The sequence below is a fragment of the Sorex fumeus genome, unplaced genomic scaffold (genome assembly GCF_029834395.1).
Source record: "Sorex fumeus unplaced genomic scaffold, SorFum_2.1 ptg000002l, whole genome shotgun sequence".
Classification (NCBI taxonomy): Eukaryota; Metazoa; Chordata; class Mammalia; order Eulipotyphla; family Soricidae; genus Sorex; species Sorex fumeus.
The window spans coordinates 41,260,839-41,288,736 of record NW_026606059.1 but is presented as its reverse complement, the minus strand read 5'-3'; the positions used below and the strand labels follow the sequence as shown (position 1 = coordinate 41,288,736).

The following is a 27,898-nucleotide window of genomic DNA, read 5'->3' as shown; positions in this document are numbered from 1 at the left end:
GAGAGATCCCTGTTAGCATAGTTTGGCAGGATTGGTCCGTTCTAAGACCTTCAAATATGCCGGCCACTGTAAAAATTTGCATTTAAGAGCCCAGTTAAGATTAGTTCTTGACATTTGCTGAATGAGGGCAAATTTAGAGATCCCAGTTGCAGTACAACATGGTTACCACTTGTCCTTTGTATTTGAAAGTCTGCGAAACAGAGAGAGAGAGACTTGGTAACTTGCCAAGCAAGATGTGAGCCTGTTGTAGAAATAGCAACTGTCTGGATTCCAAGTTAGGGCTCTTTCACATCCTTTCCTCAAAACCTTGAACTCTATTTCTGTGAGAGCATTGCCAATACCAGCAGAATTCTGAGCCCACAGACTTCCTAATTCAGAACTTATATATTTAGGCGAGGGAACAAATGAACTGTTTGTACTAGCCACTGTAACCTACACTTGCAAACAAACACACAAATGCAATCATATGCAAAAGAATGCAGGCACAAATACATTCGCATGCAGGTGCATTCCTATATACACATACATGAGCTCTCATGTACATGTACACACACATGCGCTCATAGACGCATGCACGTGTGCACACACACACATAGCAGCTAGTTCCAACCCGCCCATTCTTTCTCCTGTGGGAAGTTGTTTGATGGATTGAACTAGAGAAAATTCTAAATACCTTTTCTCCTCGTGTTCCCTTTTCACCCCGCTCTCCGTGGAGACCCTAAAGAAGAAGGAAAGGTCAATGAAACAGTGTTTGGAACAGCTTCTCATTCTTACTGTCTGATTGTGTGTTCTTACTGCTCTTACAGCTGCCTGGGATGCCTGTAAATATCACATAGTGGCTGCATTCTGGCCTCAGGCCTGGGCACTCCCACTTGACCCCTGCATGGTAAAAAAGTGGAGCTCCTAGGGCCATTTCCCTGGCCTGGGTTAGCCTGGGTTATCCATGTCCCTCCCGCTAGAGTCTAAAACACAACTAACCACTGTGCTGACCTGGTCAAGGGTAGAAGCTGAAAGTACAGCTTCAGAGTCCAACCCCACTGCCACCTAAATCCTGCATCATGGAATTCAGGAAGTGTTCCCAACACTGAAGCTAGCATGCACGAACCACCTCCCCTACTTTTTCTACAAAGAAAGTCACTTCTCTTTCCTCAGTGCACCACACATCCTTAAGAGTAGTACTCAGAATGGTGCAGAACAGGGATTCCATATATGGGACTTGTCATAGAGCCTCAGTCCATTCCTGGTGAAAGGACCAGGTAAGAATCTTCACTTACAGGAGGTCCAATGTGCCCAGGGGGTCCAGGAAGTCCAGGTAGTCCTTGGGATCCCTGCAGAAGAAAGGTCACAAAGAACAGATTTGGGCAAATAAAGAGAAGGTGAGGGGTAGAGGTGTACGCATCAGGTAGTTGTTTAGGAATGAGACCTGATGCTTCTTGCCTGCTATATGCAGCCATGCTGTTTGAGGCTGCTTCATCTGAAGGCTTTTTATTTAAAAGTTCCTCTGTATCTGCTACCACTCCTCCACATAGACTTCATGTCACCTGCTGCCAGGAGGAGCTGTGACTCACAGCCATCACTCAATTTCAAGGTAGGTAGTTAGTGCAAAAACAATTCACTTCCATGTGTCCTGTGCTGATGGCCTTCATGTGACCTACATGCATGGGTTCCGCTATGATGTGACTGACTCCTGCATGCATTTGTAAGAGCAGTGCAGGCTAAACTAGTTCCAGAGTAGAGAAATCCAGGAGTCTCCTCTGCTGCCTGGACAATAATTGCTATTATTTTGAGGCAACCTTTTGGCATTATCTGCAAAAGCCTATGAACATGAAGAAATGTATTTTCCTGAAATTTTCCAGTTTGTGTGACCTGTTCCTACAGAAATGAAACAGGCAAGAAGGAGAATACACAGAGAGAGACACACACGCATGCATTTACTGCATTGATGACTTTAATGTAAAACACCTAAACAAAAAACAACCTTCAGAGAATCAGATAGCATAAAGGCTATGTACCTTATGCATCCATATCTTGGAATAATTTATATTAAAAGAATAGGTGTTCTATCTGCCTCAGTATGATAAAATAGATCTATATTTGAAATGCTAAGTGAAAAAGGCAAATGGTGAGGGAAGTATGGTTTCATTTTTGAAAGAGTATAGAATTAATATGTATGTATGAAGATAAATATATAAATGCATGTGTTGGTAATGTGTAGGTGGTGGGAAAACCTCATTTGTGAATCTTCTTTATACCTAAAGCAATTTATTTTATAACAATATCTGTCCACTCGCAGTATCAGAGGATAAACAGGTCAAAATACACTCACCCGCATGCCCACCTCACCCGGTAAGCCTGGCTCTCCCATCTCTCCTGGCTCCCCCTGCATGGAAAAATAGTTTGTGATCATAGGTCAGCAAGACAGAAAACCAACAGGAAGGTACAGACACTGGGGAGCATCTATCCCTTAAACTCAGAACTGTCACAGAAATAATGGAGGCCCTGATGATCGGGGGCTCAGGCAGAATATTCTTTCTAGGAGTAGAGAATCTGATCTAAATTGAGTGTGGTACAATCTCACCTCTATTCACTCCTGCTGCTACTAGTCAACAGGAAAAAAAGTGGATGGCAAAGAAGAAGAAGCACAAGCCTGGAATGATGGAATGATAATGATTGCACTCCAGGGAGGAGAGGCTTGGCATCAGGAGGTAAGTGGGAAGAGGTCTGAGTATTCGACACCCCTCTTCCCCGGCCTTTACCTCCTGGCCTCTACCTCAGACCTCCTTCCTAAACAGCTAAGGGCTATGGGACTCTCATGTCAGGACTGTCATCCAAAGGCTACTCATATGAAGGGAGTATAAAGGGGGATCCCAAGCCTCTCTGGTTTTTGATGAAGAGAAGACTGACTCATTTGTTAAGCTCACTCTTTGCTTGGGTTTCTCCAGCATCTTTCAATTCAGTTGCAAGGAAGAAGTAATAAAGATACTGAAAAGAGGGAGGCTGGCTGACCTTGTGGGTACCAGATGCTACCTGGGCCTCACCTAGACCCCTCTAGCAATGAATACCTGTGAAAATGCCTTACTTCAAAACTTAATGAATTCTGATTATGGGCTATGAGGGCCGAAGACCTTCCAGTTCTAATGGTTTATCCACTCCATAAAAGAATGGCTTCCAAAATACATAGGCAATAGCCACTAACAATAGTTGGTGTTTTCAGGATTAGGCTGCCCTCCAGAGGCCTGAGAGATACTGGTATCACAGATGTTCAGCTCAGCTTCCATCCTGGCAAAGGCCACCTCGTTTATGGATTCTGGATTCTGAACACAAAACCCCTGTATTGGTGCTGCTTTGTGAGATAAGTAGAAGAAACAGACATACCCGGATGCCTTTACTGCCATCTCTCCCAGGGGGACCGGGCAGGCCTGGGGAACCCTGGGACAAAAGAGAGACCAGAGTTATTACAGGACGAAGACAGCAGTGCTGAGAAAGAAACTTAAAACCCTGGCCAGTGGAGAAAGTAGGTCTTTAATAGGATACAAGGGTATACGGGGTGAACAACATTACTCCTGATGGATGATACTAAGACAACCCTGCAGTGGGTCAGTGCTAAGGTTCAAGGATCTGGCACTACTCTGGCCCTGTGGTTCAGGGTACCACCCAACTCACCCTGCTAGTGTTCAGGATCCTCCAGGGCTATACCTGGAGTTTCTCAGGAGACTATGGTGTTCAAGATTGAAAAGAAAGTATTTTCAATGTGAGTAACAGAGTTCTCTAAGGAAGCCACATTGTTCTGGCACAGGAGGGAGTCAATAAGGAGCTTTCTGGGGTGAAAATTTGATAGTTACCCTATCCAGTGATAATGGGTCTGGTAATTTCTTAGTTTCAATTTTACAAGGCTATTTTGAAATTCAACCACCTGAAGAATGAAAGAGCTAACCAGTAAGAAGAAACATAGTTACTGTTAGCACTAACAGGAATTTAATAGAACTAATAGAATTAACATATTTATAAAATATTAAAGTGACCTAAATCAGTGTCAGAATAAATCTCAGAGAGTTCTGAAACATTAGCCAAGTTGCCCATTTCCAACCTATTCAATAGTTGCCAAAAAAGTAACTGAAACATGTCTCCTTGATAGGATTAGTGTTCTGTGATTTAGGGAAGCAAAAAACCTATTATAGAAAAGAAACAAGGCTATGGACCTTCTCCCCATTCCACCTGCGATGCACTAGGAACCGTGATTCAAAATCAAGTCTTTTACCTCTCTGCACCACCCCAAATCACCACTATGTCTCCACAGTATCATTAGAAACTTCCTAGAAGGATATAATATCTGGAAGAAAATTATTGACCAATACCCTAACTATCAGACATCATCTGGCTTGCTCAGTGAGCAAGAAGAAAGAGGATTAATATCCTCCTGGTTATTCTGATGATTAATTAGCTGGAATTTTCCCCCACTAAATACTGACAAAAAATGGTTTTTATTGCTGAAGGTTCTGTGTGAATATTTTACTCTATTTGCCAGGAAAGAGCCCAGGTACTTTAGGTGGATCTAGGGAATCATTTGGGCAGTGGTCCGCCAAGTGTAACTTTTGAACTAACAGCATCAATTTCAGCTGGATGGAGTTGGAAGACCCATGAATAAAATACTATAGGGTTGGAAAGAGAAAACTTCCACTTCTAACTCTATCAAGCTGGTGTAAATGACATAAATAAATCTCAGAAGCTTACCATCTGCAAGCATACATGCACTTTTTCTATTTTATAGATCAGATCAGAAGTTCTACAATGCAGTCATTAAATAAGTTGATTCCCACAGAGATATGATTTTGAGAGAAAAAAAATCTTAGATACAGCATCACTTTGTGAAAGGTCAAAAAACTAGCATTGACCAGTGAAGTGGTAAGATGGAATTTAGAGTGAGACAAATACAGCCCGATACAGCTCTGTGATCTTGGGCATGACTCAAACTCTGTAGAGGGTCTATCATTGATTGATATTCATAATTTCAATCTATTGGCTCCACCATCCCAACAATATCACCTTATTTTCTTATATTTGTTCTCATGCTTTACCTGATGTATGTCTGAGCTTAAAATCCATTAAAAGTTTTATTTATTGTAATATGAATTTCTGTGAAAATAATTAAGATATAAATTTTTCAAGGACTTTTTTTGTTTTCCCTTCTTCTAAATACAGAGTACTACATTGCTGATCCAAACAAAGCTCTAAGAGATAGCTGTTGGCCTGTGGGTCTTCAGGGTGTTCACCAGCAATAAAGTATGAACTATATTCTCTAAGGAGTGGAAACCCTTGTAATGCTCTGTGTCCTTTACTTGAAACTCCAGAGAACCCAGACCTCTTTGGGACACATCCCAACTCACTCCCATGAAATAGCCTAAGCCAGTCCCTACCTGACTACTTCATTCCACATGGCAACACAACTTTATATAATATCTATATTAGATATATATATATCTATAATATTATAGATATATTGAACTCTAACATCAATCCTGTTACTCCTGTAAAAAGTAAAGAGAAGCTCCTGGTGGGAAATACATTCCCTCGCATGTCTGAGCAGTTACAGCTGTCAGTTCAAGTGAACTGTGACTCCACTTAGCATCAACACTCACAAGGATGCATTTCCTGGCTGGACTTTTACCAACAAGAATTATGTCATTTCTTGGTAACAAAATGACTGTCATTCACGTAAGCCAAAGTTCTTGTTCTCAGAGTTTCAGCACCAAGGAAAAATATTATCTGTTCCCAGGCTTCCCAGCATTCTGAGCTAAGTTGCTGAATCTGCTACGTTTGAATTTAGTTTGAAATTGTCTGTGACTGTTCATTGTGCTTATCAGTCCGGGGTCCACGTACAGAGACCTGATTCCTGTCAATGCTTGTAAAGTCTTGATTTATTAGGTTCCTGCTGAGTTTTATAAACATTCTGATTTAAGCTTCACCCCACACTTATCAGAGAATACCACAATTGCCATAAAATTCAGTGTGTAGGTGAGAAAACAGCCATTAGAAACTGTAATGACATCTACAAAGACATTAAGGATGCCAGATTCTGGAAGCCTGAATGTCAGCCACTGCCGTGTTGAGGACCAACCCTAGCAGCTGTCACTAGAGAGTTTCCCACAAATGTCTCAGACTCTGAAGGAGAACTTTTGTGTACAAAATCACTTATTAGGATATCCTGAATACATAACTTTTAATCATACTATATTTAATAAAATTATTCTTTATGTATAATTTTATCAAGCTAGTTAAGTACGTTCAGGTATACTGACATTGCAGTGACATAAAGAGAAATTAGAAAAGCACTAAGTATTCTAACCCCACTGCCCCAAGGCATTGTTCATTTTCACCACACACATATTTTTGTGTCAGCTCATATTAGATTTCCTAATCTGTATTACACGTTGTATTATGTAGAAACGCATTACAAGATCTTCCTAAATTTCACTTAATTCATTGTTTGATACAAAGCAATTTTCTATTAGGTGGTTCCCTTGTTAACTGCAGTTGTGGCTGTTAAGTGCTAATAATAATAAGACTGGTTATTTTGTCATCATGTTTTCCTCATCTGAATTATATTATGATAGTTTTGTAAATACCTCCAACTTTTATTTTCCAAGAACTATAGCAGTACAATACCAAATGTGTAGGGAAGCTCTTACAATGCTTTGCTGACATGATGATTCTACTCTATTATTATTCTTTCCTACTACTAGTGATCTAGATAATGTCACCAAACAGCATCGGCACCCTTTCTGTATGTGATTATGTGGGTGGTGGTGATAGCACATCCTCACTTGTCAAGAACCAGAAGAAGAATCAAACTCTAGGAGAAAATGAAGTGGATGAAATTCATGTGCAAGTCTCCTCCCCTTAATTTTCTAATGAGACAATAGGTAAGGTCTGACCCACTTTATTTATTTTTAATTTATTTAAATTTATTTTTAAAGGCACACTTGGCAGTGCTTGGGGTTTACTACTGGCTCTGTGCTCAAGAATTACTCCTGGAGATGCTCCAGGGACCATATCAGGTCCCTGGAATTGAACCCAGGTCAGCAGCATTCAAGGTAAACACTCAACCTGCTGTATTATGACTCTAGCTTCCCACCCAGTTTAGAGCTCTTTGGGCCCACTGCTCTTTCCCACATACTAAATACTTGAATTATACCCAAGAAAATGATTCTATCTTTTATGGATTTTAGCAATAGCTTCTAGGAGTAAAAGGAGAGAAATAAAGTAACAGCTTTGAAGGTATGCCTTCAAAGATATGCCTACTTTATTCCAGGTACTAAGCTGAAGCTTCAAAGGAATTGCTAATATATAACCCCCACAATAATCCTGGAAGTAGGAAATGATGATCTCAACCTTACAGAGAAGTAATATGGACTTTTATTAGCCAATGATCACCCACATTCGCTCAAAATATGCTTATTTCCATCACCTAAGGACATATTTAAGAACAGAACCTATGCTCTTCTCTAACTCTGTCTCCTCAAACACTATAATCTAAGAAAAGATAACCCAAGAATAATTGCAATGTACTGAACGTACATGGAGCCCAACAAAGGGAAACTGGCGTGGACGTTCTGACTTTCAGACAATAAAGGGTGATGTGAGTCCACAAAGGGGTGGCAACAGCCTCTACTGGGATTCTCTGCCTTTAATTACCCTGGACACTCCAAGCAGAAGCTACGTGGCAACAGACAATAACTTATTGTAGCCATTGTGTAACATTATATTGCATTATGATTGTTTCCAGTCTTATAAATTACATGCAATGAGACGGGTAGATATGTGTTTATGCATAACATGATTTAACTCTTCAGTAAATCTCTGCATGTACAGGTACTAAATGAACAGGTTTCTACAGTAAGATAATAGGGTGGTTATGAGAAAACTACTTTTAGTGTAATGAATAGATTGGCCCAGAGTTTACAAACTCAGCCTGTAAAACTGGCTGATGTGTGGTCCTCAGATCAACATTTCCTCCCCCATGCTAGAAAATGGCACTTCTGCTGAGGTCATGGTACCCAAACACTGGTGTCTATCATAATTTTCTGTCTTGCCTCATGACAGTTTCTCCTGATAAATGGGATGGGTTCAATTCCAGGAACCTGATATTTGCATTGCCAGGGTGATTGAAAATGATACTTTTAAATAACCTTTCTTTACTTTTTTTTTGTATGTTAATACCAGAAGAATTTTTTTCTTCAGCCAGGAAGGCGCTACAGCAATTAGGGTAATTCATGCAGTCAACCCAGGTTCAATCTTTGGCACTGAATGTGGTCCCCTGAGCACCACCAGGAGTGATCCCTGAGCACAGAGTTCAATAAGGTATATTCAAGTTTCCTCCCCCACTAAAGAAAAAGAATGTTTTCCTTTTCAGAAGATACTCCCTGTTGCCCAGGTTCGGATGAGCTTGTGTACATTATAATGAAGGTAAATGAGGGTACAGCATTGACATCTGAGAAGAACACATACCAGCACTTCCTCATAATTTTCTACATCCCCCTACCTATATGATCTGTTGCCACTGAGGTTTCTGTTCCTCATGGTCTTCCCTTTAAACTTCTGCAATCATCTCCTGGATCTAACCCCAGTTCCTCTGCCCTCTCCCTTTTACATCTATCTAGCATGCCAGCATGTCTGACCATGACTATGAAAATAGCTGATGGAAGGTCCTGCAATGTGCCTTACTCTACAAAGGAGCTCTTGATATATTTTCATGTAGAATGATGGGCATGTAGGTCCTTCTGCAACCTTGTATCCCACTCCTACAGCACTAGTAAATATCTCCTTCCTTAAGCATAGTGAGCCACTCACATATATATGTCTCCTGCCCCTGCACCCGGATATGCTCAGCAAGGTACCTTGAAGGAGGGCGGGTTGAGTTCCCCTCCCTGCCCCAAGCAGATCCCCTCAGCTGAAGACCTCCAGAACCAGCCACAGCCATGCTTAAAACCACTCTCCACACGCTTGGATGAGCCTCACGTATGAAGGAACCGGTAGAGGAATCCAGGTGTGCGGGACCCAGGGCTGAGATCTCTAAGCCTGCTTGGATCAGGACTGGGACTCCCCCACCCTGATCTCCCATCTTCCAGTAGCTAGACAGTTACACCCACCAAGTGCTCATCTCGCCCCTCCCCCGCCCCGCGCGCCATGTAATCCCATCAATGGCCAAGACCCAGAGACTATAAAACCAAGTGGATGCAGCCGTGTAACCTCTTATTGTCTAGTTCTCACTCTCGGAGAACCCAGCAGGCTACCAAGAGTATCCTGCCTGCACAGCAGAGTCTGGCAAGCTCCCCATGGCGTATTTGATATGCCAAAACCCATAAACAATGATGGGTCTCATTCCCCTGACCCTGAAAGAGCCTCCAATGTGGCACTTGCTAAAATCTCAGGCTAAGACAAATAGAGACATTACTGGTGCCTGCTCGAGGAAATCAATGAACAATGGGATGACAGTGATACAGTGATACAACGATATAGATATTACAGACTGTCCTCCAAGTCCTGCAGAAAATCACCTCCCAGGTTCAGTCAAGATTTCAATTTTTCAGTCAGATCATTTGCTGAATCCCGAAAGATACCCGGATGCTGTTTATCAGTTCTCTCAGCCTCTAATTTCTGGGACCATCCTCTCTCTTCCTGCTGACTGACCACTGTACAAACTTCAACCAATTTTTCAGATGGGGGACATACCCAGGTTGTACTCTCCACCCAATAATGTCTTTTCTCCTTCACTTGGATTCCTAATACAGCAACACAAGGCAGAATAAAACTTCCAAACCCAAGTCTGTGTCCTCATCATCCCCAAACCTTGGAGGAAGATCCTTAGCTTCTCATGGTTTTCATTCCTACCTTTTCACCCTTTTCTCCTTGGACAAAAGGTCCTCTTCCCTAGAAAAGAAAATAAGAAGGCAGAGGTTTACTACTTAGTGTTTTCGCGGCAGGATGTCACACATGGTGGCAGCAGAAGCACCATGGGATGTAAAGTAGTGTCAAGCTTTTCCATCAGGCCTGCCAAGAAGACTCTAGAAGTGATGGCAACTTTTATTTACTGATAAGCAATTTTCATATATAAGGTTCCACTTAGTCCTTAGTGCTCAATATTATAGTGATACTCCTTTTTTGTCTCAATTTTATGGGTATGTAATTCATTTACCTTACAATTCACCTATTTAAATTTATATATTTAAAGGGGCAACTCAATGACTTTTTAGTATATTTACAATTGAAAAACAATCAATCCATACAGAACTCTTTACTTATTAGCAGTAATTCAAATTTCCTCTCACTCTTACCTGAGAAAAACACCAAATTTCTCTCTCTATTAATGTAACTACTCTAAAACTTTATACAAGTAGAGTAATAAGATCACTGATCTTTTATGATGAGTTTCCTACTCAGTGTTTTCTCAGCAAAGTGATTTCAAGGTTAAATCTTGAAAAGATGTTATAGAATGTATAGAAACTTCACTTTTATTGCAGAATAATGTTATTGCATATAAACACGATATGCTTTGTTTTTTTAAAAGATGAGAAAAGCTTGGGATATTTTACCTTTTGATCATAAACTATGTTACTGTAACTATCTGTGTGCAAGCTTTTGTATGCACATAGTTTTAATTGCTTGCCCTTTTCTGAGAGTTTTCATCTTCCAAACAATAATCAGTCTAGCCCTCTCCGATAGCACAGCGGGTAGGGCGTTCACCTTACACGCGGCCAACATGGCCGACCCGAGTTCGATTCCTCCGCCCCTCTCGGAGAGCCCGGCAAGCTACCGAGAGTATTCGATATGCCAGACACAGTAACAACAAAGTCTCCAATGGAGACGTTACTGGGCCCGCTCGAGCAAATCGACGATCAACGGGAGGGCCTTTACCTTTACCTTAAGTCCAAAAGTTCAATGATAGAGCCTGGATATGCTGTACTTGCTGTACTAATAAGGCTCAGAGGGCCATGTGGACCATCCCAGCAGTGATGGTGGGGAACCCGGGGGTTTCTCATGTATAAAGCATGTGATCATTCCTTTCTGCTATCTCCACAGTTCATAATTTTTCACTTTATTTTCATTTGTTTTTTGATTTTGACTTGAGTCACACTGACTGCTCAGGGTTTTATTTCTCACTGTATGTTCAGGGATCACTCCTGAAAGGACCTAGTGGGTCATATGGGTTGTCTAGGATCAAAGCCAGACTGACTGCCTGTAGGGCAGTGCCATACTCTCTGAACTAATTCTCCAGCTCCCCATATTTTCAGTTTCTTTTGCAGATGTACCTGAGAGTAGAATTTTAGGATTATTAGGTAACTATAGAAACTACCAGACTGTATTCCAAAGAGGCTGCACCATTTTCCACATATGCACACACAAATGTATAATAATTCTAAGATCAAAGTCTCTAAATTCTAATAGTTCTATCGCTACTGAAGATACTAAAATCCCTAAGTACTGTTAATTACTTGGCTATTTCTCCTTTCAGTTTTGTCAGTTTTTTGTTATGTTATGGGACACTCTAGTTAGATGTACATGTAGTTTATAATATTTTTGAAGTTTTGATGCTTTTTTATTTGGTGGGGGTTCTACCAAATGATACCCAGGAGTTCTGGAGACAACTCCTGGTGGTCAAATATAAGGGTCCAAGGACAAGGTGCTGCTCAAACCCTGTAGTGCTGAGGCTTACCTGGGCCACTCTGTTGGTGCTTATTCAGCCTCAAGGTCACATTCCACAATGCTTGAGAGAGAGTGTTCCTGTGGTGCTGGGGAAAGGACTGATATTTTCAGCAATGTAAAATTATCTAACATTTTGTGTATCATTTGTCTAAGTTTTATGGTTTTAAGTTTTAACACATATTCCCCATCTTTTTTCTTTTATGCTACTTGTGTCTTTGAATCTAAACTGTGACTTCTATAAATATATTATTGGATTTTGTTTTTATGTGAATTCTGAAAGAGACTATTTTAATTGGTGTGTCTAATATTGTCTCAGGGACTAGCAATATTGATATTGATAGATTTACATGCACCATTTTATGTTGTATATGTCAGCTGTCCTTATTTCATTTATTTATTTACTCTTCCTTTGCATGAGGATAGTACTATCTGTTACAGCACTTAAATATCTCTAATTCTCTTTTCACTGTCTATTTCTAAAGGATTAAAGGGTATTTTAGAGTTTGCCATATATATATATATATATTTAACTTATCAGGATCAATCTGAGATTTACACATGAAATTTTAAAAATACACTCTTAGCTCTAACATGCATAAGTTTATTACTCTTCCTTGTTTTTTGATCATATATACATATATACATACCTATATATAAATACATATATATGCATGTTCATATGCCAAACAAAAACAGGAGTCTGAGAGATTGTACAGGTGCTTGTCATGCATGTAACTGACCCAAGCTCAGTTCCTAGAAGCCAATATGGTCCCCTGAGTTCTGCCAGGAGTAATCTCTGAGTGTAGAGCCAGGTTTGGCCCCCAAGTAACCCAAAAGTAGCAATGTAGCACTGTCCATTGTTCATCTATTTTCTCGAGTAGGTCCAGTAACATTATGAGACTTGTTACTGTGTTTGGCATATCAAATATATCACGGGTAGCTTGCCAGACTCTGCTGTCCAGGTGAGATACTCTCAGTAGCTTGCCGGGCTCTCTGAGAGAGGCAGAGGAATCGAACTTGGGTTGGCCACGTACAAGGCAAACACCCTACCCGCTGTACTATTGCTCCAGTCCAACCCAAAAAGTACACTGTCATAATTACTACATTAAGGTGTCAACCAACTGCATTCTGACCTCAATTATTTCTTTACTTTTTTTTCCATTTGTTTGTTTGTTTTTGGTGAAACAAGAAAGTTTTTAATTGAAACTCATTTAGAAAGAGTGAGAGGAGAGAAAGGCAGAAACATGTTCAAAGAGAACAGAAGCTTCTTCAGAGCAGAAACAAGCAGCAAAGAAATATAGGAACAAGCAAGTGAAATACATGTTCAAGGGTGAACACTGGCTTGAAGAGCAAGCTTGACCTCAACTATTTCTGATGACAATTTAATTTATTGACTTGTAGAATATGAACCATGTTTATTTCTGGCTCCTTCAAAACGTTCTCTTATTTTGCACTCTGCTATGATGATTTTGAAGAGGAATATCTTGTGCTTACCCTGACTGACTTCATTAATTTTAGAAATATGTAGATTAGTGCTTTTGACCACATTTGGAATGTGTTTAGCTATTATAAACTTGAATTTCTCTCTCCTCCTGAAATTTAGATTAGGTGAGTGTTGGTACATTTTATAATGTTTTCATTTCTCTAGGACTCGCTCATTTTTCTCTATATTTTTCTGTTTGTTTTTCATATTACATAATCTTCATTGAGCTATATTCAAGAATGTTGATTCCTTCTTCAGCCAGCCTAAATCTACTTCGGATCCTCTGCAGTGCTTGTTTTTGTGCTCCAGTTCAGATGCAATAAATCTGAACTCTATAATTTTTCATTTGGAGGCCAGAGTGATAGTACACGTGGTTTGGGTACTTGCTTGTGGCCAACCCAAGTTCCATCCCCTGGCATCCCATATGGTCCTCTAAGCACCACCAGGAGTGGTTCCTGAGTGAAGAGCCAGAAGTAACCCCTAAACATCACTGGGTACGACTATATATATATATATATATATATATATATATTTCATTTGGTTCCTTTAAATGAAACTCATCTTTAGTTATATTCTGTATTTAATAAGATTATTAAAAATACCTTCTCAGGAGCACCAAATAAAGGGTGTTGGGAGGTTCCTCCCAGGATGGGAGATGCATGATGAGAGTAGACTATAGACTGAACACGATTGTCACTCGATGTCTCTTTTGCAAACCATAGCACTCAAAAGGAGACAGAGAACAAAAGGGAATGCCCTGCCACAGAGGTAGGGTGGGATGGGGGCATGGGGGGTGGGATGGATACTGGGATCAGTGGTGGTGGAGATTGGGCACTGGTGGAGGGATGGGTATTCTATCACTTTATAACTGAAACCCAAGCACAAAAATTTGTAAGTCTACAACTGTACCTCATGGTGTTTCACTAATAAAAATTTTTTAAAAAGTCAATGTTGAGAGGCAAAATATATGTAACTTTTCAAAACCTAAAAAAAAAAAATACCTTCTCTGACTTCTATAAGAATGGTTTTCTTTTTTTTTTTTCTTTTTTAGGTGACAGCCAGAGATGCATAGGGGCTACATGAGTATTGGGAGCTGTGCTAGTAAATATTACTCCTCTTGGCTTTGCACTCAGCAATTACTCCTGGTGGTGCTCAGGGACCATATGGGATGCTGGGAATTGAACCCATGTTGGCCACGTGCAAGGCAAACACCCTACCCAATGTGCTATCACTCCAGCCCCAAGAATGGTTTTCTTGAGGCCAGAAAGTTGTATAGTGTTCAGGGCTCTTGACTTGCATATGGCTGACCTGGGTTTGATCCCTAGCACCACATATGGTCTCACAATCCTCACCAGGAGTAAGCCCTGAGTGATGCTGGGTGTGTCACCTTTTCCCTGCAACCCGTGAAGAAAACAATTTTCTTGGGCTGAAGAAATTATACAGGGTTAAGGTCATGCATTGCATTGTTCCGCAAGCACTGCTGAGAGTACCCCAGGAACAGAACCAGGTGTAGTTGCCAGCACTGCCATGGGTGGCCCCAAATCCACCCCTGCTCAATGTTTTCTTTTGAATTTTGAAGTTATAGTTACAAAGGCTTCTATGAAGGCTCTGTCTACTAAATTCAACATCCATATATTGAATCCTCTCAGAGATAGTTTCTGTTTCTCTCTCTCTCTCTCTCTCTCTCTCTCTCTCTCTCTCTCTCTCTCTCTCTCTCTCTCTCTCATTACACCGATAATGAGAATCTCGAGTAAAGTAAGTGAAGGCCCTCCCGTTGATCACCGATTTGCTCTAGCGGGCCCAGTAACGTCTCCATTGGAGACTTTGTTGTTACTGTGTTTGGCATATCGAATACGTCACCGGTGGCTTGCCAGGCTCTGCCATGTGGGCGAGATACTCCCGGTAGCTTGCCGGGCTCTCTGAGAGGGGCGGAGGAATCGAACTCGGGTTGGCCATGTTGGCTGCGTGCAAGGCAAACGCCCTACCGCTGTGTTATCACTCCAGCCGGAACTAATTACTATCACAGTCAACTGCCTTTCACTAACATTTAATGGGGTTTTTAACTTTAAAGAAGTTGCTAGAAGTTTTTCTAGGAGAATGAGTGAGTATTTGGGGGATGTTTGAAGACATCCTTGGGGTAAATAGCTGGAACTATAGGCAGCACTGAGGTTTTGTTTTTGCCGCTAAATGATATCATGTTAGAGAATGGAGCTAGAGCTCCTGCTATGTCAGGCAATTCAACAGCAATAGCAGTTAGTGTGTTCCCACAGTATCTCAAACACCGAGCCCTAGGCCACCCCATAGTGCCATGAGAAATAGTATTTTATCACTCTCATTATATTAGTGGGGAATTGAGAACAGGCAGAATCTCTCCATGGAGCCAAAGTCTGTTCCTGTCTCTTTGACTTTGGAATTCATCCTGAACTCTGAGATCTTCATCTCCAAATTCTTCCCTGGTACACTGGCCATGCCATACACTCATCCTTGAAGAACTTATGGATTCATATATGCCAGTCAGGCCTAGGCAAGCAATGAAGACAAACCTTACATAGCACAACGGGGCATGAGCTGGAAATACGAGTGGGTGGAGACACAGTGAGTGAACCAGAGCTGAGGGTTGAAGATATCTAGGAGCTACATGAGTATTGGGAGCTGTGCTAGTTAATATTAAGAAAGGTCTTGTCCTGGGGATGTGTTGTCAAAAGGCTGGTTTATTAGAAATCATTGTCTTGAGGTTACACAATCTAAAGGCTGATGTTCTTATTTTTCTAGTGGGCTTTTTCCTTGTTCTTATGGCAGAACATGTTGCTAAGGTGTAAATATATAACCAAGGAAAATATCATTGAAACAATGTAATTATAGAAAAACATCATTGACAAAGAAATTCAGTACATTCTAAACTTAGTATCCTGAACATTCCTGTATATTTTTCCAATATAGGCTTCCTTCTAGAGACCTGTAAAAGACCTATGTTGCTTGCTCAATAAAGACACTGCATGAGCATTGCTTGTCGAGTCCTCCATACTCCATTGCATTTCTCCCTTTGCCTCGGGGACCCTGTTCGACTTAGCCACGCAGGATGTGGCACATGAGAACTGATACTGAATCAGGCACAAGCTGGGTAGGAGAGGTAGGGGGGCTGGAAATCAAGAGTGAATATAAAATTAGTCTTTGTAAAGGAGACATTCTCTGCAGTGAGAAATGCAGATAATAAGCTTGTTAAATCAAAACTACTGATTTGGTAACAGAGTTGTCTAGGTTGCAGAGAGGTGGTGAGAATGATAATAAGGTCAGAATGTCAGTTGGGGACATGACCAGGAGGAGCCCTCGCATGGACAAGGAGAAAAGCTTGAACTTCATTCTGAAAGTGGGACTGGGTACACTCCCTGGCCCTGCTATGTTTTTAGTACATTCTAGTTCACTTGCATGCTTGTTCACTTGCAAGAACACAAGAGTGCTCTATTTTATCTCTTCCATATTTTTTTCTTTCCCTAGACAATGACTTCTAGGTCCATCCCCAACTCATTTTATACTCTAAGAAGGAACAGTGACTTTATTTTTGGTTTTCTCTGCCTGGTATTGTTCTCCTGTCCTTCTTTGTCCTGGCAGTACCCATTCAGTCCATTGCACCCTGCAGAGAGGGCATCCCATAGGAAGGCACCCTGAAACCTTTAGGCCCATTTCAGCCAGGCAGAGGATGTCTTTACTCACCATGTCTCCTTTCTCTCCCTTGGGTCCAGGAGGTCCAGATGGCCCAGTGACTCCACTGTCCCCCTAAGTTGGTGAAAGAAAAAACATTGAATAAATTTCTCCAGTATAGTTCATTCTGTTATTTCCAACTGCATAATGAGGTCATATTTCTACTACTGAAGAGAGAAAAACATCTGAATTATTTCCCTAACCTTGTCCTTCCAGGAACTAAGAACATCTGGAGAAAATGAGTGGAGGAATATATTTCATATTTGTCCCTGGGAATGATCCAGCTGCTTATTCATGGTCAGGACCCCAGAAAGATGAGTTTAAAGTCCCGGTCAAACTTCATCTCTGCTTCTTTACAGTGGAGCAGTAAGCGTCTCACTGGGCTTTGAGCTCCTCCTCTGTGAAGCCAGAAAGCTGGCACAGACATGCAAGAAGAAATGTGTTGTTTCTTTGTAAACCATCAATAGGGTCCCTAATCAATAAGTCCGTGCTCCCAAGGTTTCTGGACCCTGCCAATGTCCATAAAAGAGGGAAAGCAGGCAAAGGGGAAAAAGTATCATGTGGTAGAAGAAGAGATCCACTCAGGTCTGAGAGTGGGGCTGGAGCCCAGAATCTTCTACCATAATACAAGTCGATACAAAACAGCGTGAGGAACACAGGAGTGCTCTATTCTATCTCTTCCATTTCTTTTCTTTCTCTGGACAATGACTTCTAGGTCCATCCTTAACTCATTTTACACAGGAACAGTGACTTTATTTTTGCTTTTCCCTGCCTGATATTTCTCTTTTGGCCTTCTTTGTCCTGGCAGCACCATTCAACCCATTGCACCCTGCAGAGAGGGCATCCCATAGGAAGACACCCTAAAACTCTTATTGGGTAACTTTAGCCATCCTCTCAGGCCCCTGAGCACTCCACTCCTCAAGATAATGTCTTACTTTCCACTGGCTCAAGATTCTAAGAAGAACTTTGTCATTTACTGCTATGCCCCAGCATCTAGTATGGGTCCTGGCACTCAGAAGACATTGGACCATAATTGTTGACATGATTTGAGCTATATACACTTATATAGAGTTACAGGAAGCCATGGCTTTTTGTTTTTTGTTTGTTGTTTTGTTTTCTAGACACTCACATCAGTACTCTGGGGGCTACTCCTGACACAGTGCTCAGAGATCACACCTGATAACATGTGGGTGACTTATGTGTATAAGGGATCAAATACAAGAGCTTGGTATGCAGAGCCTATGAACCAACCCTCTGAGCCACTGCCCCAGCTTTACTCAAAGTCATAATGATGGTCTGTAATTATCTGAGTTGATCAAAATCAGCTTAGAACCAGGATTATAAATCAGCGATCTGGGAGCTTGTCTCTGTACAGATCTGTCTTTCTCATCTCCCTCCTTAGTGCTCCTTCTGCCTTAGTGCAAGGGTTACACCTTCTACCACTGGATCTGTTTGACCACAGCATGGGACAGGCAGTACTGTGTGAACAACTTCTGCTTCAAGAAAACATTTCCTATGATGAGGGCAATAAATGCTCATGCAGTTTGCTCTTTTTTTTTCAGATTTGACAGTTCAAATGCTGAACTTCCATCTCAGTGGGACACAGTAAGAAAGTAACCCCTACATTGTACCTAGGCCACCCTTCATCATAAATGCCTGAGTTGTTCTCCTTCAGCATCCAGGATCATAGCAGAATAGACACTGTGTGTGAGAGTGTGTGTGTGTGTGTGTGTGTGTATGTGAGCATGTACATGTGTATGCATGTAGGTGCACAACATTTCTGTGTAGTATATCTGTAATATCCCGTGTATGATGCTATATGCATTTTGTTTGTATGTGATAATGTGTGATGTGTTTAAGGTGTGAGTGTAATGGTGCATGTTGAATGTGTGTGATGGTATGGATATTGTGGATGGGTGATGTTGTGTGTTTTTGTGTCCTACTGTGTTGTGGTATGTGGTAGAGGGGTATGGGTGTAGTTTGTGTGTGTGTGTGTGTGCTAGTATGTGCTTGTCATGACCTGCATGTTCCTGTTCACTGATCTAGCAGAATGGAAGCAGAGAAGATATGAACAGGGAAGAAGGAGGAGATGATGAAAGAAAGTAAGAGAAGAGAAAGTCAAAGGGACCTCAGTGGGCACTCAGTGGTTGTGAGCACATAAATGAATACAAGGATAAAAATGCTAGGGCTAGAGGGAGAAGAGAGAAATATATGGAGAGGGGAAATGAAGCATAGAGAAAAGGAGTATAAGAGAAGAAAAGGAGTTAAGGGGAAGGAAAAAGAGAGAACAGAAGAGAAAATCCATGTCAGAGACAGAATGAGACCTGTCAAAAGGAGAGCAGAAAAGGGGGAGAACATGACAGAGAAGGGAGAAGAGTGGAGGAGAGGAGGGGTTAGAGTAGAAAGGGAGAAGGAGACGGGGGTATAGAAAAGAAAGAAGAAAAGAGGGGGAATTATGAAGGATGGGGAGGGAGCGAGGCAGTGGAAGAGACACTTTGGACACTACATTTAATCCCTCTTCCATTCCAGTACCAGTAGTCAGTCCATGAAATAATTAAGTTTGAATCTCTCAGAGGCTCACTTTTCTTTTTGTTTTTTTAATTAGTGAAACACCATGAGGTACAGTTGTAGACTTATAAATTTTTGTGCTTGGGTTTCAGTTATACAATGATCGAGTACCCATCTGTGAGTCAAACAGGAGAGATGCTCTGCCTATGCTGTAGAGCAGGTAAAGAATGGAGAGAGGAGATGCTGCTCAATGTCCACCCTACAGGGAAGCCCCTAACTTGCGCAACAGGAATTTGGAAAGAGTTTGTAAAAAAGAATTTCATGCATTTAAAAATTAGAACAAGCACTCTAAACAAGTGGAATCTTAAAGTCTTGGCTTCCCAAATTTCTGGCTTATGAAAGACCTCAAAGGGACTGATGCAGACTTAGTTGACCACAGAGAGTTAAGCTTGTGGAACAAACAAGGTTTGAGCAAGTGCTTGTGGATCTAACTCATTCTTGCTCAAAATATCAGATCAAGACAAGTGGAAGCAAACAGAGACGAGACTCACACTCTGAACTTTATGCCACTTTCTCTTCTGTTTTGGTTTCCACAAGCCAGTGTCCAGGCAAAGTACAGTGGAACAGTCATCAGCCATATCACTGCTTTCTTTCTCCCATAAAGAGCATAGCAAAGGGCACTTAGGTTCAAAAGTACCCCTTGGGGGACTGGAGAGATAGCACAGCGGGTAGGGCATTTGCTTTCCATGCAGCCGACCCAGGTTCGATTCCCAGCATTCCATATGGTCCCCCTGAGCACCGCCAGGAGTAACTCCTGAGTGCAGAGCCAGGAGTAACCCCTGTGCATTTCCAGGTGTGACCCCCCAAAAAAAATTAAAAAGTACCCCTTGGCCAACTTCACCACTTACCTTTGGACCAGGGAGTCCCACTGGACCATCAAAGCCTTTTTCACCCTAAAAAAAGAGAAACAAATAAGACTATGCTTTTACCCCACCCCCATCACCAATTGTTTATCCACCATGTGATCACAAGCAACTGCTGACCAGAAGCTGGAGAGGAGAGTTCAGTGTCTGAACTTCAAATTCTCAGCGAGTCTCCCAGATGCTGGGTTCTGGCAAACAACACTCTGGTCCTGAGACTGAGAATTTTAAGTGGCAAAATATTATGATGACCTTTGTCCTTCCAAAGAAAGAGAGAAGATATGTTCCCTATTCCTCCTCCCACCTGTCTATTCCCAAACCACTCACCCAAATCTCAGGCCTTGAACCACTAATCCATCACTTTAACCATTATTTAATACCAGGCTATTGACTGGCAGCTAAAAGTACTGACATAAGCTTCCAAATTACAGGTGGCAATGGAAACTAAATCAATGCCACATGGAATTTAGGAGCTTATATAAGTAGACAAGGAGATTTTTTATTTATATTTTTTGTTTTATTTTATTTTTTAATTTTTTTAATTGAACCACCTTGAGCTACAGTTACAAAGCTTTCATGTTTCGAATACCATCTCTCCACCAGTGTACATTTTCCAGCACCAATGTCCCCAGTATCCCTCCCCTCCTCCATGAGAATTTCCTTTTTACTCTGTCTCTACTTATGGGTATTATGGTTTGCAATACAGATAATGAGAGGCCATCATGTTTGGTCCTTTATCTACTTTCAGCACACATCTTCCATCCCAAGCAATCCCTCCAACTATCATTGACTTAGTGACCCCCTCTCTATCTCAGCTTCCTTCTCCCCCAGCTCATCAGGCAGGCTTCCAAACATGGAGCAATCTTCCTGGCCCTTGTCTCCACTGACCTTGTGTGTTAGTTTCAGTATCATGCTAAGTGGACTGAATCAGAAAGAGAGGGATAGACATAAAATGACTGCATTCATTTGTGGAATATAAAATATCATGATATGAGACTAAGGAGACTTTGTAAATCCAGTGTGATCATTTTGATGGTAGATGGAAGCACATGGAGAGAAAAGGGAGGAGACAATGGTGTTCTAGGTCAAATCTGTGTTGAGTTACTGAATGAATGAATGGTGGATCATGGAAAGCAGAGTTGAAGGGAGGGAGGGTGAGAGGAAATCATGTAGATAACATGTAGATAATATGCTCAGAAAATAGTTTGCTGAGAATGCATTGGAAAAGCAGGCATTAGGTGATAAAGCAGAGAGGGGCAGGAGGGGGGAAACGGACCAAGCAGAAGTCATATATACAAATACCATTCAAGGCAAAAAGCCCTGGACTCCTCCAAAGAGCCCAAAGAAGCTCTTGTCTTCCCAGGAGGAAAAGATGAAACAATGAAGCCAGAAAGCAACTGAGAGGCCTCTCACAGCCACCAGTGGCACACAGGGTAGGAGCACTTGGTGGAGATTCATAAGTTACACACAGAGGAGTAGAGAACCAAGGGACTGAGCTGGAAAGAGGAGGTCAAAGGAGGGCAGAACCTATCTGATCCTGAACTTCCTTCCTCAGGGAATGCCAGCAGGACATATCCAGGGTTCTTCCTGTCTCTGGGAAAATCATGGAGAAGACGGGACTAGTGCTGGCCCACATCCATGACACAGTCTTCGGCAGAGACAGAAGTATGATGCAAGTCACATAATTCACTTAGTATCTCATTTAGGATTCTTCCCAAAAAACATGGATTAAAGGAATTTGTATTAAGACAGCTGCTTTTACTATTCCATTTGCAGGCAAGAATCTGTTCAATAGATTATGGGGGGAGAGAGGCTGAGACCACCTGGACAGATAATAGGAGAAGACACTTGGCTCCTTCCCGAACTATTCCCGTTTCTAATCAGAGTGTCAGACTAGAAAAGCCTCAGCTACTTTAACTACCCCAAATCCCTCATGTGGCAGGGGGACAGGCTGGCTCTGATTGACCCTTCAGCATGCTGGGCCCCAGTTGAACATTCCACTCAACTAGTAGCTGTTTGGGGTTCTCAGTTTCCCCAAGTTCTGATTCTGTCTATCAGTGGAGAAGAAGGGAGGGAGAGTGTAATGGAGAACAGAGGGAGGAGGGGAAGGTGGAGAGGAGCATGCCAGGACAAGTTGTCTGAAAGGCAGCTATGATATTCTTGAATTGTGTCTGCTCCTGTGAATCCCAACTAGACAATCATCCTTGTGCGACTCCGGAGTTTCTCACTAAGGCTGAACACCTCCTGCATGATGATCCCTAGCTGGCAACCATGATGGGGGTCCAGGACCCAGAGATATATAGAACAGCAGAATCTCATCCTTCCTCCAGAAAGGTTCTTCTTTTCCTCATTCTTTTCTCTTTTTTTTGGGGGGGGGGGGCACATCTGGTAAAAAGTGCTCAGGGCTTCCTCCTGGATCTGTACTCAAGGATCACTCCTGGCAAGGCTCGGGAGTGACAGATGGTATGAGGGATCAACGCAAAGTCAGCTACATGAAAAACAAGGAACTTATTTACTATACTATCACTCCAATTCTTTCCCCTCATTCTTATGTATTCATTTATGTTTGTTCTGGTTAAGTACTGAAAAACATATCAAAAGGGTCAAATGCTTGTAGAAAAGGCAGAATTGATAAAGTGTGTGTTACACTTCATCCAGGTGAATGAATGGTAATGGTGGTGCTCCTAGAGACACACTGTAGCACTGTCCTCCCATTGTTTATCGAGTTGCTCCAGCGGGCACCAGTAATGTCTCCATTGTGAAACTTGTTGTCACTGTTTTTGGCATATTGAGTACGCCACGGGGAGCTTTCCAGGCTCTGCCGTGCGGATGGGATACTCTCAGTAGCTTGCCAAGCTCTCCGAGAGGGATGGAGGAATCGAACCGGGGTCGGCCTCATGCAAGGCAAATGCCCTACCCGCTGTGCTATTGCTCCAGTCCCTAGAGACACAATCATTTTTATAACTAAGAACAAGATACATACATAAAGTCTACTCATTCTGATTTTAGACTGCAGTAATGAAAGGAAACAAAGTGAAGGAAGGATTGAGTATGAGTAAAGATGACCCAAACAGGAGTCAGTAGAGCCTCAGGAATGCATTACTAACTTCTGGAAAATATTCAGTAGAGTGAAATCTCAGGAGCAAACGTCCTAGTCATGCATAAAAAATAAGAAAGGAGAAGCCAAGGGCACTCATCCATGTTCCAGGCTTGCCAAGCCTCCACAACCATGTCTGTGATGGGAAGTCCCCACGTCCATGAAAGGTGGTGTTTCTGGTGACCCCCATCCTGCTCAGCTCTGTGGCTCCGGGCGTGAACCTGGGATAGGGCTGCTCATGGTACCTTTGGTCCAGCTGGACAGGAGCAGTTGATGGTCTTCAGAAATCCAAGCTGTTCATTGGCAGAGGTGGGAAGCTGCTGGGGAGGAGGTGGAGGTTCCGTCACCACCGTCACCTGGCACTGGAAGGAAGGCAGTGGGTCAGCATCTGCTCCTCGGCAGAACTGTCTCCTGCCACGTCAGCTAGACCAGAGTTTCCACTCAACCCTTGAGGACCCATGAGCATAAGAAAGAAAGACAAGTCACATCTGGTTCAGGGCCTGGCATTCTGAAGCCTGGCTAAGCCAGTCCCAGCAGCTGGGCTGGCTACTCAGCCATTTGTATGAGCTTCTTAACCTCTGAGTCTCTCCGTGTTTACATCTGTAGAATGGGGGCAGGTATTTCCATCCTAACTTGGAGAGAAGGGTTTAGTCAACAGCACATTAAAGCCTAGTTCAGTGTCTCCCATCCAGCAGGTCTAATGGGTATTCAGTATTTTGGTCCCTTACAACATCCTTTTCCTTTCTTTATTTTCTTCACTTACACACATGACCTCCATCAGCCTTCTCCTTTATCTTCTCAGGTCCTTCATTCTCAACTATCAGCACCACTCACCCCTAAATTGCTATCTCCAGTAACACGTGCATCGATGCAGGACAATGACCCAGAGACAGAGTCATACTGACAGAAACGCTTACTGTGTCTGGGGACTTGATGTGCCCAGCACTGCACATGGGAATCAACCTACACCACTGAGAAGCAGAGGATATGACTGGCCCTATCTACAGAGCAGCCTCGGGATCAGGATTTGGTCAAGTACTTAGAAAGGAAGAGACCTGACAGGAGAAGAAGTAGAGGTGACAGCAGCATGCACAGATAAGGCCTGGCTTGCCACCCACAGGTTCCAGGCCATATGCCCCATCCTCTGCTCTCTGAGCAGAAGCAGCAGAGACGGTCAGTATTGCATGTCCCTGAGACTCACAGAGCCTCAGCCTCCTCTCTCTCCAGGAGTTGGGCCTCACCACCTAGCCTCCAGCCTCTGGGTGCAGCCTGAGGTGAGGGGGCATCAACTCTCCTAGTAGCCTGCAAGATGCTGCTGTTCCCAAACAGACCAGATGCCCATACAATGGCTACTACCTAACCCATTCTGAGGGCAGGTAGTAGCCCACAACATGACTGCCTGTCCCTAAGTCACAGACATGGCACTCCCTGAGGGAGCTCAGGTTCCCCTTCCCTCCCATCTATCTCTCCCCCAGAAAGGCCTACTTACGGGGCCGGAGGGAATGTCACAACACGTCTCCAGTTCTGCATGCCGGGAGTCACAGTAGATGACGATTCGCTGTAAATCAAACTGGAAAGGGAATTGAGGGCAGAGTGAGCTGGCAATCCAGAAGGCCTGTGTGTGCAGACAATCCTACCTGGATATCAGGGCCCACTCCCCCCAGGGTCCTCTTCATATCACCTAGGTCATCCTCTTCCCTCAGAAAAAAATGGAGCTAGTGGGGATCCCTAAGCCACCTCCACCTATCCTCCTCTCTTCTAAAGTGAGAGGCCTGTGTGGAGGGAGGCTTGCTGATCCAGATTGGACCATCATTTTCTCCTCCTGTGAATGTGTGTGACTCGTTCTCAGCACATCCTTCTGCTCCCATCTTACTATCCCTCACTTTTCCAAGAGAATGTCAGCACTCTTCTATGTACCGTCCACAAACGCTGATTGTGGAGTGCAACCTTACCCTGAGCCTGCTCCAATTTCCAAAGGGCGGATAAATTTATTAACTAAACATATGCTTCTATATTCACCTTTAATAGCAATTAATGTAAAGAAGCTATAGTAGCAGTCAAACGTGAATATACATACACACTGGTACACACATACACACACACACACACACACACATACACTTGTTCTTTAATTCAGAGCTCAGGTCATCTCTCTGGCCTGCAGCTTCACCCGAGGATCAGGTTATTGGGTCAGAACCTGACTCAACTGCCTTGCCTTGGTACACTGCTGTGGCAGGCACAAATTACATGAAATGTCATGGTTTCCTGTGTATGTCCATTGCAATCTTTTCTAGAAAAAATCCTGAAGTACTATCAAACATCGAGTTGATCTCAAAACATAACCTCTCAGTATCTGTATTTCAAACCATAGTGCTCCAAAGAGGAGAGAGAGAGACAGAGAGAAAGAGAGAGAGATATAGAGACAAGAGATAGCTAGAGAAAGAAGGTCTTTGCCTCCCATAGAGACAGGCTCGGGATAGGATGGCTGGAGGGAAACTGAGGACATTGGTGGTGGGAAATGTACACTGGTGGAGGTATCGGTGTTGGAACACTGTGTGATGGAAACCTGATCATGATCAGCTTTATAACACTGTATCTCATGGTGATTCAATTAACAAAAGAGAGAGAGGGAATAACTCAAAACAAAACCAGAAACAAAACAAAACAAAATAGTAAATAAACTATCAACTTCAGCTTGTGAAAACACTCTGATTTGGAAATAAAAGGACAGTACTGATGGGATAATTAATAAAAGCCTATAGGTTGAAATAAACCTACTCACAAAGGAAAAAAAAACATACTCACAAGCACAAAATTTGTAAGTCTACAACTGTACCTCATGTTGTCTCACTAATAAAAATTTTAAAAAAAAGAAAAAAAGAAAAAAAACATATTCCCCCCAAAAGAGAATCTTGATTTTTTTAAACTTTGAGTATAGGATAGATATAGTGATTGAATTCTAATAAATAAAATCCAGAAAAAAATGACATCATTTCCAAGATCAGGTTTTATGGATTATAAGAAGAACGATGTCTCTCTGGAATTCTCTCTTTTATTTCACCTCTTACCCTTCCTTCTTCCCTCTGCTTTCTTCCTTCCTTCGTCCCCCTCCCTACTTCTTCACTCTACTTCCATCAAACGCTGAGGCTGGTGGGAGTAGGAGAGATAGATACAGTAGAAGATAGATAGAGTAGAAGTTACAGCAATAGGAACCAGGGCTTCTTCTAACACCCAAAGAATAGAACAACAAGACTAATTTAGTTTAATAGCGCACAAGAAGCTGTCAATAGTCACCTGGATGAGCTTGGGTAAGCCCCACCCAAGCTTTGAGATGACACACTCTTAGGAGACACCCTAACAAGAATCCCATCCCGTGCCCCTACCCCCTCTCCAATTTAGCCACTGCCAGAATGTCAGAGGAGAGAAGAGAAGAGAAAATAAATGTATCCTCGCCTACTTGTTCTGATATGCTTCTGGTGGGAGGAAAACAATTTTTCATGCAGCATAAAACACACTACACCTCTATCTCCATTCAGGAGTCATTCACAGGGCCTCTCCTCTGCCTCGATGGCTCTCTGCTTATAGCGATTATTGGATGTAGCCACCTACTTTGCCCCTGCCAACCCCAATGCCTAACACATACTCCTTCCAGGATGATTCTCTCACCTTTCTTCTGTTCTGCTACCCATGCCCAGGTCCTCCTGCCACTCTCATGGGTCACCCACATGACTTTTAACTATACATCTCACCCCATACTCATCATTTAATATGTAGTTCTTTATTTACTTTTTAAAGTGTGTTTCTCCTCCTGTGTAAGGCTCTCCTGTCTTGTCTCTTGCTCTATCACTGGGACGCTTGTCCATTGTTTACATGTTGCAGGTGTCCCCAGATTCATGGATTTCATGGTAGGATAAATAAATGTGACAATGACACACATTATCATATGGAATTTGAACTGAGGCAGTGGTGGGTCAAATATTGATTTTTTTGAACATTTATATAAATTGCATTTGATCTCATTCATTCCCTTACTTATCTGTGCTGCCCTTGAGAGACCATCAGAAATCTATGGTAGTGGTCAGCTGCTAGATATCGGTGTCCTGGCTCTGATGCAACCCTGTAATGGTAGCTCCTGACCTCACTGACTTGGTCAGGCAACACATTACTTTCTTTTAATCTGTCTGTTTTATTTCCTTTAGAAACATTGGCCCACAGATAAGAGGAAATGCCAAGATACTAACTGCTCTTGTGAGCAGACCTGTTTTGAAGATAGGATTCATTGGCAGACGCCCATTCTCTCAGAAGCTGAACAATCTAGCATGGTTGCAGGGAGAGAAATGGATGGAAACTAGACTTTTGGTGGTGTGTATAATGAGGTCTCTAAAGATGCTGCTCTCTCAGTCTATATACAGTAAGCTTACTGTCATTGTCACTGTCACTGTCCTCCTGTTGTTCATCGATTTGCTCGAGCGGGCAACAGTAACATCTCAC

At 42.4% G+C, this 27,898-nt stretch overlaps 1 protein-coding gene across 1 annotated transcript in view; it reads right to left on the bottom strand.

Annotated features, from left to right (window-relative positions):
* The window catches only part of COL22A1 (collagen type XXII alpha 1 chain), a 266,878-nt gene that overhangs the window by 182,270 nt on the left and 56,710 nt on the right, over positions 1-27,898 (bottom strand). The window contains exons 7-15 of the mRNA XM_056112005.1: positions 24,897-24,977; positions 23,653-23,769; positions 20,299-20,343; positions 16,895-16,957; positions 9,889-9,927; positions 3,376-3,429; positions 2,327-2,380; positions 1,275-1,328; positions 674-718 (exon numbers count right to left, since the gene is read on the bottom strand). Coding sequence (XP_055967980.1) covers positions 674-718; positions 1,275-1,328; positions 2,327-2,380; positions 3,376-3,429; positions 9,889-9,927; positions 16,895-16,957; positions 20,299-20,343; positions 23,653-23,769; positions 24,897-24,977 — 552 coding nt within the window. The remainder of the gene's footprint in view (positions 1-673; positions 719-1,274; positions 1,329-2,326; positions 2,381-3,375; positions 3,430-9,888; positions 9,928-16,894; positions 16,958-20,298; positions 20,344-23,652; positions 23,770-24,896; positions 24,978-27,898) is intronic.